Here is a 12,524-nt window from a genome sequence, read left to right as displayed (position 1 = left end):
TTAACTTCGGAGATAACTCAATTACCAACCCTAGAACCTAAGCGGTTCTTGAGAGATCTGCATGGCGGTAAAATTAAGCAGATCTGCGTACTCGTCATAGAGGACGAATACGTAACCGACATTCGGTCAGCGGTAATTTTTGCAGAGAGCCCGTACGGGTTCTCAGCAGCTCATCGATGGACGAAAGTGTCCTCGATGTGAAGACTCGGATTGAAAGATACACTACTCAATCTTAGGAGCACTCAAGGGAAATCCTTTATACGAGTACTTAATATAATTCAGGGATGTATTCCCTGAAACAGTTCCATGCGAGTTGACGAAGATAAAGGCACTCGACATGAGATCGTGCTCAATCCGGGCTCGAAGTACTGTGTCATGAAGCAGTGGCCACTGCTTCGTGAACAAGTACTTGCGAGCGATAACTTCTTTACCGATCGAGTAAAAGCGGGCCATGTGAGGGAATCAACCTCCCCACATAGCTCTCCGACCTTCTGTGTGCGAAAGGACACACGAGGGGGGCGGATAGTGCACACATTTAATAAACTGAATGCTGCAACGGTACCGGCTCAAACGCCGATACCTAGAAAAGACGTAATCATAGATGGTATGTCTAAGAGTACGATCTTTTCGTCGATGGATCTGATGGATGGGTTCTATCAAATCCTTATGCGTGAACGGGACATCCCGTACACAGTAGTGAGCACTCCCAGTGGGATGCTCTGGGAATGGCTAGTGATGCCTCAGGGGCGAAGTAACGCCCCTGCACCTACGAGTGAGTGCGATGGTCTCTCTTCTGGTTCGGTCGCTAGAATGACTGCACAAGACCTCAGTGAATACCCCACACATTGTGGAGTTAGATCCCGACGGCGGTGCACAAGCACCGGCGGCGTCGAAGGTCCACCATTGTGACGTGGGCATTACTACCGCCAATTTTGCACAAGCACAGGCAGCCTCGAATTTCGATCATTCGAATAAGTTGAGTGGTTCGAAACAAGGATGCTTGCTTGAAAAGCAACATCGTAGACAATTTGAAACGCCCGTCTATAAGAGAAAGTGCGAAAGTCCTAGATCGACTGGAGAGTCGATCGTAGAGGATCTCACTGTGGTAGTGCAACCACAGCTAGAGGCAGTTGGGAGGATACTTCCCAAATAATTGCTGTGGGAAGAAGTGCCCGGAAACCTGTGGTCAAATGTTCCCAGGTATCTTTGGAAAAAGGTTCAGATGAGGAAACTGAGAAATTAAATGTCTTCGTAAACATGAATTCAAGTGTAGGCGCTTATACACATGATCTAATAGCGCCTCTGAAGTTAACTTCGGAGATAACTCAATTGACAACGTTAGAACCGAAACGGTTCTTGCATGATCTGCGTAGTGGCAAAGTCAAGCAGATCTGCGTACGTGTCCCAGATGACAACTACGTGGCCGGTATTCGATCGGCAATATATTTCCTGAGAACGAACGGATTCTCAGCAGCTCATCGATGGACGACAGAGTCCTCGATGAGAAGACGCGGATTGAACGTCTTACGTCCCAATCCCGGGAGTCTTTGAAAACAAACCCTCTATACAAAAAAATAATAGAATTTAAAGATGTCTTCCCTGAATCAATACCGTGCGATTTGCCTAAGGATAAAGGCGCTCGACACGAAATCGATCTAATTCCAGGTTCTAATTACTGAGTCATCAAGCAGTGGCCATTGCCTCGCGAACAAGTTAACGATCGATAAACTATTTGCCGATCGTTTGGTAGCGGGCCATGTGAGAGAGTCGACATCCGTAGCTAAATTACCGACCTCCCGCGTGTGTAAAGCAACAGGAGGACGGAGGAGTGTGCATGCGTTCAACGAAAAATGATGGCTGCAACGGTACCAACCCAAACGCCGATACCACGAAAAGACGTAATCATTGATAGTATTTTTAAAAGTGCTATTTTTTCGTCAACAAATCTGATGGATGGATTCTATCAGATCCTCATGCTTGAAAAGGATATCCTGCTCACAGCAGTAAGCACCCTAAGCGGAAGTGGCTAGTCATACCACAGGGACTTAGCAATGCCTCTGCGATATTTAAATGATGTGTAACCAATCCGTTGAAATTGGTGCGAGATATCGCGCCGAGTTGTTTTGAAGATGTCTTCGTTCATAACAGATCGATGATTGGAAAGCAGACGTTGAAGTACATCCTACCCACGTCCATAACGTCCTTACACTTATGCGTAGGCACAAGTTGTATGCAAATCTCAAGACGTATTTATCGCTGCATCACTTCTTGGGTGCATCGTGGGTATACAAAGTTTACGCCCGGATCCGGAAAAGATCAAGGCGATCACCGACTGGCCTGTGCCAGTCATGTGAAAGGATTTCGAAAGTTTCTCGGCATAGCGGCGTACATTCACAAGTACTCAGTTAATTATGCCGAACTGACAGAACATTCTTCTTCTTTGTTGAAGAAAAATGTAAGTGGTCATGAAACGCTGATGGTCAGCGTTCCATTGATGGTATCAAGCATAGCTTGATGCAATTGCCAGTCCTGACGATTGCAGACCAAGACAGACCATATCATGTAGTCTGTGACGCCATCGATTTTGCGATCGGCTGTGCGTTGTTGCAATATGACACCGGCGGCTGCAGAGCGCGTCGTCTGTTATCAATCGCGTTAGCTTCAACCAGCTAAACGCAACTTCCAGTGCATGACAAAAAACTCCTTGCCGTTAAATATGCACTGGCTAAGTTTAGGGTCTACCTCTTGCGAGATGTACCGTTCATTGTATCTACGGACCATGCGCCTTTTCGCACGGTCGTAATCAGTCCAGTATGAGTTCGTCTGCAAGTACATACGTGCTTGCGGAATTGTCAACTGGTAAAGCCCAGTGCTTCATCCCGTGCTTTGTTACAACTTCTGCCTGTTCCGGCACAATGTTGGCAGTCCGTATCTATGGACTTCGTCTTCGGATTTCCCGAAGACACCCACAGAATAATGGTATTCTTGTTTCTGTTGGTAGTTTTATCAATATGGTACATCTTGCTGCCGTCCTGGAGTCGATCACAGCCAAAGGCTGTTCTCGTGTCGTATTGGCACGATATTTCGACTTCATAGGTTACCGCGTGAACTGGTCGCAGATCGAGACCCTAGATTCACGGCGGAATTTTGGCAAACAGTGTTCAAATCACTTGGAACACAGTAATTGCCAACTTCTGATCATCCAAAATAGATTGTCAGACGGCGCGTGCGAACCGTACTTCTCTAAGAGATACTTCGCGGATACGTCCACTTATTTAAAAATTGGAGCAAGTTTTTGCCGATGGTAGAATTTGCCAAAACCACTTTAGTGCGTGCTTCTACAATGCATACATCTTATTTCATAAATGGCTTATGCCACCCTCGTATCCCTATCCTGTTTGAGAGTAACTCTTCCTTGGGGGGACTCGCTCGTACAGAGAACAATTTAGATCTTGCTCATCACGCATTAGCCCTAAGGTCAACGCGAAGGATACCAATGTTGAGTTAACTAACATGGACAAACTCAGTAACAACAATAATGATATACTGACTTAGACAACGATTATAAAAGACTCAGCATCAAAAACAATACTTTTAATGAGAATGATAATATTCTTAATAACGAAGAGACTAATATCGTCGCAGTGTGAACCGGTCGCACTGAAAACAAATAAACCGAGTCAGCAGGTGATTACCTGCTGAATCGAGAAGCAGTGGTCTGTTTCGTACAGGATCCCATCGCTGATGCGGTAAACCAACAGAAACTGAACTCTGACAAAAATAAAAAAAGCAAAAATACTTTCAATTAGAATTAATGACCTAGTCCTACTGTCTACGGTAAACCTACCAAAGCACGTAGTAACGAATGTAGGCAGTGATAAATTACTGCCCAGGTATATCGGCTTGTTTCGTGTATTAGATCACCAAGGAAATGTATACGCGATCGATCTGCCTAATAGTATACGTTTGCATCCTACGTTTTATTTTAAGCGTCTCCGCCCGTACCATCAGTACGAGGCTTCTTCCGATTTCGGATTCCACCGGAAGGGTCAAGGGCATTAGCCAAAGCCTGATGGCTCCGAGCCAAAGTCTTATTGTCTCGGAACAGGGTATGATTATCTTGAACCAGCCGATCCACTCTTTCCTCACAGGAAGAGATCTTCTGTTGAGCTGTCAGCAGCTCGTTTTGAAAGGACTGATGTGTCCTTTCGTTCGCCAGTTGATCAGTCGCAATCTGCGCGCAACTTTTCATCTAATCACGAGAAACACCATCAACCGTCGCCGATTACTCGCGGCGACGAGATCGCTCGTGATCAAGATCCTCCTTTAAATATTAAAGGGTGTGTTCCAAATCACAATGTTGATCCGGATCCGTCAAACGAGGCGAACCTGATTTTTCATCGCCCTGCAAACATTAACGGATTCGGGTGGTGAGAAGCATTATCCTGTTGAAAGCTTCTTATCCACCGTGAGGCAAAGAGGGTTCGAACGAGTTATCTCGTTCGTTGACGAGGGTCTTTACCCTCGCGTGATAGTTGGGAACCTCGTTCCCAACTGATAATAGACGTTCCGGGTCTCGTCCTGCAGTATGACGAGACCTACCTGCTTCTACAAAAGATCCATCGAAAGGACTAGCGCTTCCCGCGCTTGTAAGAGGATTGGAGTTTCTCAATCCTTTGATGCATCTCGTAAGAGCGAGTCCTCCAATGGGAATCTTTGAGGGAATACGCTTCCTTAGGAGCATGACCTGCACCCTTAACACAGCATGGGAATGAGTTCTTCCCCCGCGAGATGCAAGGAATCCCTGCCTCTCCAGACAAACGATGCAGCCTATAGCGTGCACCGAATACGGTCAGTTTCTTGAACCGTTCACGGAAAGTATTTAGCTTGTTAATCCAGACATCACGGTCTTTGTTTTGTACATTGTGTACAAAGGCTTTCCAAGCTTGGAACAAAGGTTTGACATCATTTGCCCGTTTGCAAGTGTACCACCGATGTCGGTAAAACGCAGAGATGAAGAATTCTGTTTCATCCTCACCAGGCTTGTGAAGCCTGGATGAGTCGAATAACGGAATATGATATCGATTGTTGGTCATACGAAACCAACGAATGATGTTTTTCTCAGAGGGAAACCAAGGCCTCTTTCAAGAGCGAACCGCAACTTATTGCGGTCCCTCTCCTGTTGGCTCATCTTAACGTAAACGTTAACTCGGCCCTGGAAACGATCCCTATATTCACTTCTTTTCTTGTGAAGCAAACTAGCACCACCAGCAGCACCTTGCCTTCGCGACCACGTAGTTCCTGGTGACGCATACTAACGTCACCAGAGTTTCATCGCCTTCGGAGTCATCTGATGATGACTCCCCACCAAAGAGGTCCGACGACTTAAACAACCTCATCATCGCCTCTTCGGTTGTCACGTTAGAACTCAAAGGTTTGACGGACTCGGCTCCGGGTGATTTGGCGGCCTTCTCAGTCGCCACTTAGTCAGGCGATGCAGGTTACTTGGACCAATCACCTACAATTGGTGTTGCAGGTGACTTGTCCCCGTCACCTGCAATGTCATCAACAGATGACATACCCTAGACAACTCCAATGGGACTAGGAGGTGACATATCCACCGCAGTAGACGCATTAGCGTAATTGAAACATTTGCCTTACTGAAAGCTACACTGATCCGTGCAGCTGCCAGCTTAGCGGCCCACGCGCACATACTTGTTTGTCGCCATCTTAACTTTGGTCAAAATCAAGAATGCAAATAAAATTGGTATTTCGATTAAAAACATATTACAAATAACACTCAAATAAAACTGGTATTTTGATAAAATCAGAATGCAAATAAAATCGGTATTTTGATTGAAACCAATAATGCTAATTACAGGAAAATACTAAGTAATTTTTCCTGCCAGTCTAGATCCATCAATATAGTGACTGTTGGTTAGAGGGGGGGGGATGTAACGGGGTGTCCTGTTACATAAGTATTATTTATTATAAGATGAAATCAGCAAAGAAGTAAAAACAATATTTTCTTGATTAATTTTGACTTAAATAGTTTCAATAATTCCAAATTTGATATTATTAATGCAATAAGACATTAGCTCTACTGTTTGGTTGATTTAAGTCTAAATCAACCCCGCCAATCGTTTCAAGAAACGATTGTGCGGTGCGGAAGGAGGCGCCATACTTAGTTAGATATTAATATAATAAGTTCAGTAGTAGATAGAAGATCGTTTCGTAGGAAACTAATTAAAATTATACAGTTTTGCTTTTCCCTAATTATAATTCATTAAATTACCTTTAGTAGCTAAAGACCCTTAGCTACTTAGAAACTTTTCCTCTGTACTCTTGTGTACGTGAAGTTTTGAGGCACCTAACCAACACTGTAATCAGTGTAAGGGTTAACTAGTACTTACCAGTACTAGTTGAAGGTGTCCCTTTACAGTGTCGCTACGCGTCGTTTGAACATTGAGTTTACATGCAGAATTAAAGATGTCCAAATTCAAGTAAATATTAGTATGATTAATATATTGGGGCATACAACACGGCTTTATTTCTGTATGCAATGTATCGGAGCTTAAGTCGCAGGAGACTTATAGGCTCCTTGAGCGACTTTGCTCTAAATAAACTAACAACACAGAGAGTCGTACAAGCCCCTCGAGAATATATGGTCCTGGTTTTAGGGACTTCAAGATACGTGAAATCACACCGCAAACAGTGCCCACAAGTATGCGCCTTTTCCAGGCTTGCGATCACAGCATAATCAATATTTAACTTCAAACTTTATTTTTACGTTTTTTAAAAAAAAAACTACTCTTATCATCCTTAATAGACCCTTCCACCAGATTCTATCTGGCAGTGATATCAATCATGAACATACAATACTCCTAGCGTGTACCACACAACATATGAGTTTATCAACCCATCCCTTTCATGTCAACAGTCGCGCCCTTTCATCTCAGTAGTCGTCCTGATTTAACACGGGACATCAGAAATCGTGGTGACATTTGGCGAATCTCATTCCCTTGCTACACCATGAGCGCAAGCAAGCCACACCTGTAACGGGGCAACTATCACTAGTACTGATCAGTTCTAGTTGGCCTTACACAAATTACATTGTAGGTAGGGTCCCTCGAAACTTCACGTACACAAGAGTACAGAGAAATGTTTCTACGCAGCCGAGTGTCTTTAGCTACCAAAGGTAATTCAATGGATTATAATTAGGGAAAAGTAAAACTGTATAATTCAATTAGTTTCCTACGTAACGATCTTCTATCTACTACTGACCTTATTATATTATAATCTAACCAAGTATGGCGCCTCCTTCCGCACCGCACAATCGTTTCATGATACGATTGGCGGGGTTGATCTAGACTTAAATCAATCAATCAATAGAGCTAATATCTTATTGCATCAATAATATCAGATTTGGTATTATTGAAACTATTTTAGTCAAAATTAACAAAAGTAATAGTTTTTTACTTCTATGCTTATTTCCTCTTATACGAAATGATACTTATGTAACGGACACCCCGTTACAACACCTTCCTAGTTTCAGTATATTGTCGGTCTTCGTGCGTGATTTCATTGCTGAATTTCAACCTTGCTATTTAACAAAAACATTTCGCACATACTTGAAAACTTTCATGCAAGCCTTTTCAGCTTTAATAGCTCAAACTGCCTGCACAAAGGCTTCTCAATCTGAAGTCCAGTATCAAGAAGTTGCTACCCATCACACTACTCTCATCAATACAAAGGATGATAATTAGGGTGTGTGAACAATATTAAGTGATTTATAAGTTAAGCAGTTGGTAATCTTATACACCCCATTTGTTTGTTGTCATTGAATGAAAATATAGATTAATGACGGCATAAATTCTTTCATGGAATGAGTCAATCCCGAAAACGCACAATAATTCAAGAGTTATAATTTGCGTTAATTCAAATTTGAGAGAAATTGGCCTGTGGCCTGTGCCTCGTCGTATCCCGTGTAATTATTGGATAGGACGAGGCTTAGGCTTGCATTTGGCGGTCCAAGAGATGCGTACATATAATTAAAACTGCTTCGGCTTCTGGAGACCATGTCTCTCCACGACGATAGTCTGAATGCCAAGGCTTGTATCATGTATGCAGACCTTCTTCTTTAGCTGCTCCATCCGAACATATTGCATAAATATAGGACCGTGGTACGTCGAGATGCCCATGAACACGTGCCACCTGCAGCAATCACAGAGGGTACGAGACGCGTTAAATGGCTAGTCATGTATCAGCGTAAGATAGGTCAACTTACCAGGCATGACCCTGTGGATTTACAGGCAGCCCACGAAATACGTGGCAGTAGTGGTAGTCCATTAACCAAAATGCAAAGCCTATTAAGCTTGAGGCCACGTACGATCTTGCCACTGCACAAGCTTTTGGATCCTTTATTTCAGCATAGTGTGCGCACAAACGTCCTGCGCCGAGTACCGCCAAAACACCAAAAAATACTTGAAAAACGGTCGTAAACCGATAAATGGCGTGTACAAATGTAAATATGGCACCAATCGTCGTCAGGAGAGCGACCACATATTTACTTGCGTTTTTGATGGGAATCTGCTCGATCTCGTTGTTATAAACAATGAAGATCCACGCCAAAATGGACCACACCATCGGCGTCTCGTCGCACTGTTGGAATACGTGCTGCAGCGTGCCATGAAACATTGCCGATCCAAAGCCCGTGACCATAATTCCAACAAATTGTAAGTGAAATCGAGGCTCAAATCCCATCTTAATACTGCGATAGAGACCAAAGAGCCCTAGCACCACAAACAGTAGATTGCTTATAGTGTTCCAAAACTCGGCAACGTAGTAGCTGTGCTCATAATTATTCTCACACCAATCGATGGTGGAGGTAGGCGGCCCCCAGAAGCCCACAGACGCGGGTGAGCGCAAGCTTGACGACGTCATATTGCGGAATCCGTTGAAATACGATGAAAATAAAAGTGTTGCGATTTCGTTACATTTTCTTCTCTTCAACTTGATGAAATATAAACAATCCTCTATTTGGATAACCCAAATGCACCTGCATAATGGCATACACTGGATATAAGTTTGTTGCGGATCGTAAGATCGCTTTTTTATATCGGGAGTTTTTAAGCTACCTACAGATTAATGAAATGCCAGAACTTGCGTACCATGTGTTGAGATAAATCCTATGAAACAATTTCATGCGTGACCGAAACTTCTCTAATTGGCTTAAAAATCAATTTGACTGACCGGCAACATTAACTCGTTGTTCATATTTCAATTACCGACTACCATTCACGGTTTCGACCAAATCCGCACAAGAGCCTTATAATATGGCGTCCACAAAGCACCCCACCGTGCGTGCAGCTGACACGTTCGCGCCAGTAGGATTTTGGGGCCCACCGACCTCGACCATCGATTGGTGCGAGCTCAATTACCAGCACAATTACTACATTGCCGAGTTTTGGAACACCATCAGCAGCTCGATCTTTGTCTTTCTCGGACTGTATGGCCTCGGCCGCAGCTTCAATATGGGACTAGAGCCTCGGTTCCACTTGCAATTTGTTGGTGTAATGGCCACGGGATTTGGGTCGGCGATGTTTCACGGCACGCTACAACACGTGTACCAGCAGTGTGACGAGATGCCAATGGTCTGGACCATCCTCGTATGTAATTATGCAGTCTTTCATAAGGAGATTCAAAAGATTCCTTTTAAGTACGCTGAAAGCTTTGTGGCTACAACTCTCGCTTTGATCGGCGTTGCCTTCACAGGGCTTAGTGCCGTTTATCGGTTCACGATAGTCTTTCAAGTCTTTTTTAGCATCCTCGCTATATCGACGTGCCTACGTCTTTGTGCGTATTACGTTGAGGTTAAGGACTATCGTGCGCGAGCCGTGGCGCAGTCTTATCTGACGCTCATGCTAAGTGGCGTCGGCTTTTGGCTCATGGACTATCACTATTGCCATATGCTTCGTAATTTTCCCGTGAATCCTCAGGGTCATGCCTGGTACGTTGATCTTGCTTTGTGCCGTAAATTTTTATTATGTGCCTAATTAGCTCTCAAAAATGTGCCGGGGCAGGTGGCACGTGTTTATGGGCATTTCTTCGTACCATGGAGTCATTTTTATGCAGTACGTCCGCTTAGAGCAGCTGGACAAGAAGGCTCGCATTCAGGAAACATTTATCGGTATCCCGACCATCGTCATCGATCCAGTAAGCCCCGAAAAGCCAAAAATTTTGTAATTATACATGTAATTAGTTTCCTTAAAACCAAAATTCAAAATGAGTTATAGAGAAGCATACTTTTGGTTAAAATTGGTCACAAACATGATTTTATGTCAGCTGGTCTAACACTGAAAGTCGCAAAATGGTCTCTTTCAAGTGCTTGCTTATAATACAATTACTGTTTGCTTCGTACTCGGGTGCTAAAGGGAAGCGTTTAATTAGCACTCAAAAGCGGCGCGAAAGGTTGCAGCAGCAAGCAATACAAAAAAATTGTGGTGTATCTCCTATCCGAGCAAAAATACTAAAATATGCTCGTTTTTGTCAATTGTGTATGAATCGAAAGCCAGTCGAGTTAATCAGGGGCATCTACAGAATTCGTGATGGCTCTTAGTAAACCTATGGAGACGCTAGCTGCGGCCCTCGCAGCGGGTTGTGGTGGCATTCTATCCACAAGCATCCTTTATCCTCTCGAAACAATTAAAACGCGCATCCAGTCGGGGCAGTCGCTTTTCCCGTCGGTAAAAGTTGACGAGGCATCTTTTCCAAATAAAGAGTTGGCGCTTCTTAAGTCGCTTTACCAGGGTATCCAATACAAGGCTCTGGAATCTTCGACCTCTAAATTTCTTTACTTTTATGCATACACAATGCTGGCTCAATGGGCTGCGCCGAAAGACGGTAAACCTATCGGCACATTCACGGACATGAGCATTGGCTACTTGAGCGAGTTGTGTCATCTTCCAATCACAATGCCAATGGAGCTTGTAGGCACGCGCATGCAGACCGACTCAAATTCCGGTTGTATTGTCGATATTGTTAGCTCGATTGTCAGGGAAAGTGGCATCAGAGGGTTTTATAAGGGGCTAGGCGCGTACTTTGTGTTGTGTCTCCAACCAGCTTTTCAGTACACAGTGTTCGATCGACTGAAGAGCATTTACTTGCACAAATACAACAAGGCTTCGGAGACACTTGGTGCGCTTGAGGTAAGACCATAAAGCATTTACGTTCGCTTGTCACTGCGATTCCATTTCATTTTTGCCACTTTGACAGGCCTTCGTTCTGGGAGCAATTGCGCGATCCATCGCGACTCTCGTGCTATTCCCTTATATACGGGCTAAGGTTCTTATGCAGGCCAGTAAGATAAACAACACGGTTCCCACCGAAAGTCAGAGGAAAAGTCGCGCTGTTTTTTGGGATAAAACTATTGCTTCGACACTGCAGCGTGTATACATAGACGAGGGACCATTAGCGTTGTACCATGGCCTTGGACCGGAGCTTACCAGGGTGCGTATCCTGCATTGACATTGTCTTCATTTGCTGACTGAATTGGTATTGGCTGTATAACGATAAAGGGAGCGCTTTCATCTGCGCTGATGCTTATGATTAAGGAGAAGAGTCAAATGTACATAATGATGCTAATGTTGGTCGGCAAATCTGTTTAGTAGCTTGAAAGCGACACATCAGCAGACAAGATTTGTTTATTAAACCCTAGTGCTTGCTGCTCAAAAATTGTGCTTGATAGTGTTCGGTTTTGGGAGAGACGCTTGGTTTCGTGGGGATGTCGTGTCGCGTTGGTTCATCGTTGGGATTGCATAAAGCTCAACAATTCAAGTGAGAGTACGTTGTTTAAATTAGATTTTGGAAGAGAAGTTATTCAAGGGACGACTAAATTATTTCTTAGCACGAAAAAAATATATTTATCGCGTAATTTCAAGTATTTGCCTCGACATTTTAAAATCGCCAACATTTACTAAATAAAGTTCATTATCAAGTGATTATATCGAGACTAAAATATTGGTCCGCTGCATTCCAAAAAGTACATTCTCAGACAATTTTGTGGAGTTTTCCAAATCGTCAAACTTTTATCAAACGTTCTAAAATCAAAATGTCATAAAAATGGCCTTGAGAATGCAACTTCAGTAAAACCCTCTGTTTTGATACGGTTGGGACTGGCCGTGTCTGATCAAAAGAGAAGGAATATTAAATGAGAGGGGGTTAAGTTTCTTAGGTCATGGAGGAAACTACAAGTGTAATACCTAAATAATACATTCTGTATTTCCCATCTGTTGCCGCCAGCCTAAATCAGTTACAAAAACATCCTACATAACTATAACGAAACTTGCGACACTGTGCAAACATATGTCCCGGCGAATGGATCACGCTTAGTGATCGTATCCGTCACGCAATGTGTAACGGGCTAAAGTTGCCCTAATGTTACACAGTCCCCGTTAAGTACATCTGGTGTACTTAAGGGGAAGGGCAATTACTAAATAATAGTAATTAGACCCAACACTCGGGTG

The 12,524-nt window shown here is 43.6% G+C and overlaps 3 protein-coding genes across 3 annotated transcripts; 2 read left to right on the top strand and 1 right to left on the bottom strand.

Annotated features, from left to right (window-relative positions):
- Positions 1–7,762: 7,762 nt before the first annotated feature.
- Positions 7,763–9,162, bottom strand: CCR75_004098 (uncharacterized protein). Its single transcript, XM_067962188.1, has 3 exons — positions 9,142–9,162; positions 8,288–9,075; positions 7,763–8,214 (listed from the first exon to the last, which is right to left on the bottom strand). The coding sequence occupies exons 2-3, from the start codon at positions 9,070–9,072 to the stop codon at positions 8,052–8,054; spliced, it is 948 nt and encodes a 315-aa protein (XP_067817672.1). The 5' UTR covers positions 9,073–9,075; positions 9,142–9,162; the 3' UTR covers positions 7,763–8,051.
- A 154-nt stretch (positions 9,163–9,316) lies between these two features.
- CCR75_004097 (uncharacterized protein) lies at positions 9,317–10,310 on the top strand. The gene is made up of 2 exons (XM_067962187.1): positions 9,317–10,009; positions 10,083–10,310. Exons 1-2 carry the CDS (start codon positions 9,336–9,338, stop codon positions 10,243–10,245), a joined length of 837 nt encoding a protein of 278 aa, XP_067817658.1. The 5' UTR covers positions 9,317–9,335; the 3' UTR covers positions 10,246–10,310.
- A 40-nt stretch (positions 10,311–10,350) lies between these two features.
- On the top strand, positions 10,351–11,965 carry CCR75_004096 (uncharacterized protein). Its single transcript, XM_067962186.1, has 3 exons — positions 10,351–11,207; positions 11,275–11,508; positions 11,577–11,965. Exons 1-3 carry the CDS (start codon positions 10,608–10,610, stop codon positions 11,664–11,666), a joined length of 924 nt encoding a protein of 307 aa, XP_067817657.1. The 5' UTR covers positions 10,351–10,607; the 3' UTR covers positions 11,667–11,965.
- The last annotated feature ends 559 nt before the right edge of the window (positions 11,966–12,524 follow it).

This window comes from Bremia lactucae, linkage group LG11 (genome assembly GCF_004359215.1).
Source record: "Bremia lactucae strain SF5 linkage group LG11, whole genome shotgun sequence".
NCBI lineage: Eukaryota > Oomycota > Peronosporomycetes > Peronosporales > Peronosporaceae > Bremia > Bremia lactucae.
This window is presented reverse-complemented; position numbering and strand designations above follow the sequence as displayed.

Excerpts from the sequence above, each read along its gene's own strand:
- CCR75_004096 (XM_067962186.1), top strand. The coding sequence starts at position 10,608 with ATGGCTCTTAGTAAACCTATGGAGACGCTAGCTGCGGCCCTCGCAGCG. Across the intron at positions 11,208-11,274 it reads AGACACTTGGTGCGCTTGAG|GCCTTCGTTCTGGGAGCAAT; the intron begins GTAAGACCATAA and ends CCACTTTGACAG. Across the intron at positions 11,509-11,576 it reads TTGGACCGGAGCTTACCAGG|GGAGCGCTTTCATCTGCGCT; the intron begins GTGCGTATCCTG and ends ATAACGATAAAG.
- CCR75_004098 (XM_067962188.1), bottom strand. The coding sequence starts at position 9,072 with ATGCCATTATGCAGGTGCATTTGGGTTATCCAAATAGAGGATTGTTTA. Across the intron at positions 8,215-8,287 it reads AATCCACAGGGTCATGCCTG|GTGGCACGTGTTCATGGGCA; the intron begins GTAAGTTGACCT and ends TGATTGCTGCAG.
- CCR75_004097 (XM_067962187.1), top strand. The coding sequence starts at position 9,336 with ATGGCGTCCACAAAGCACCCCACCGTGCGTGCAGCTGACACGTTCGCG. Across the intron at positions 10,010-10,082 it reads AATCCTCAGGGTCATGCCTG|GTGGCACGTGTTTATGGGCA; the intron begins GTACGTTGATCT and ends GTGCCGGGGCAG.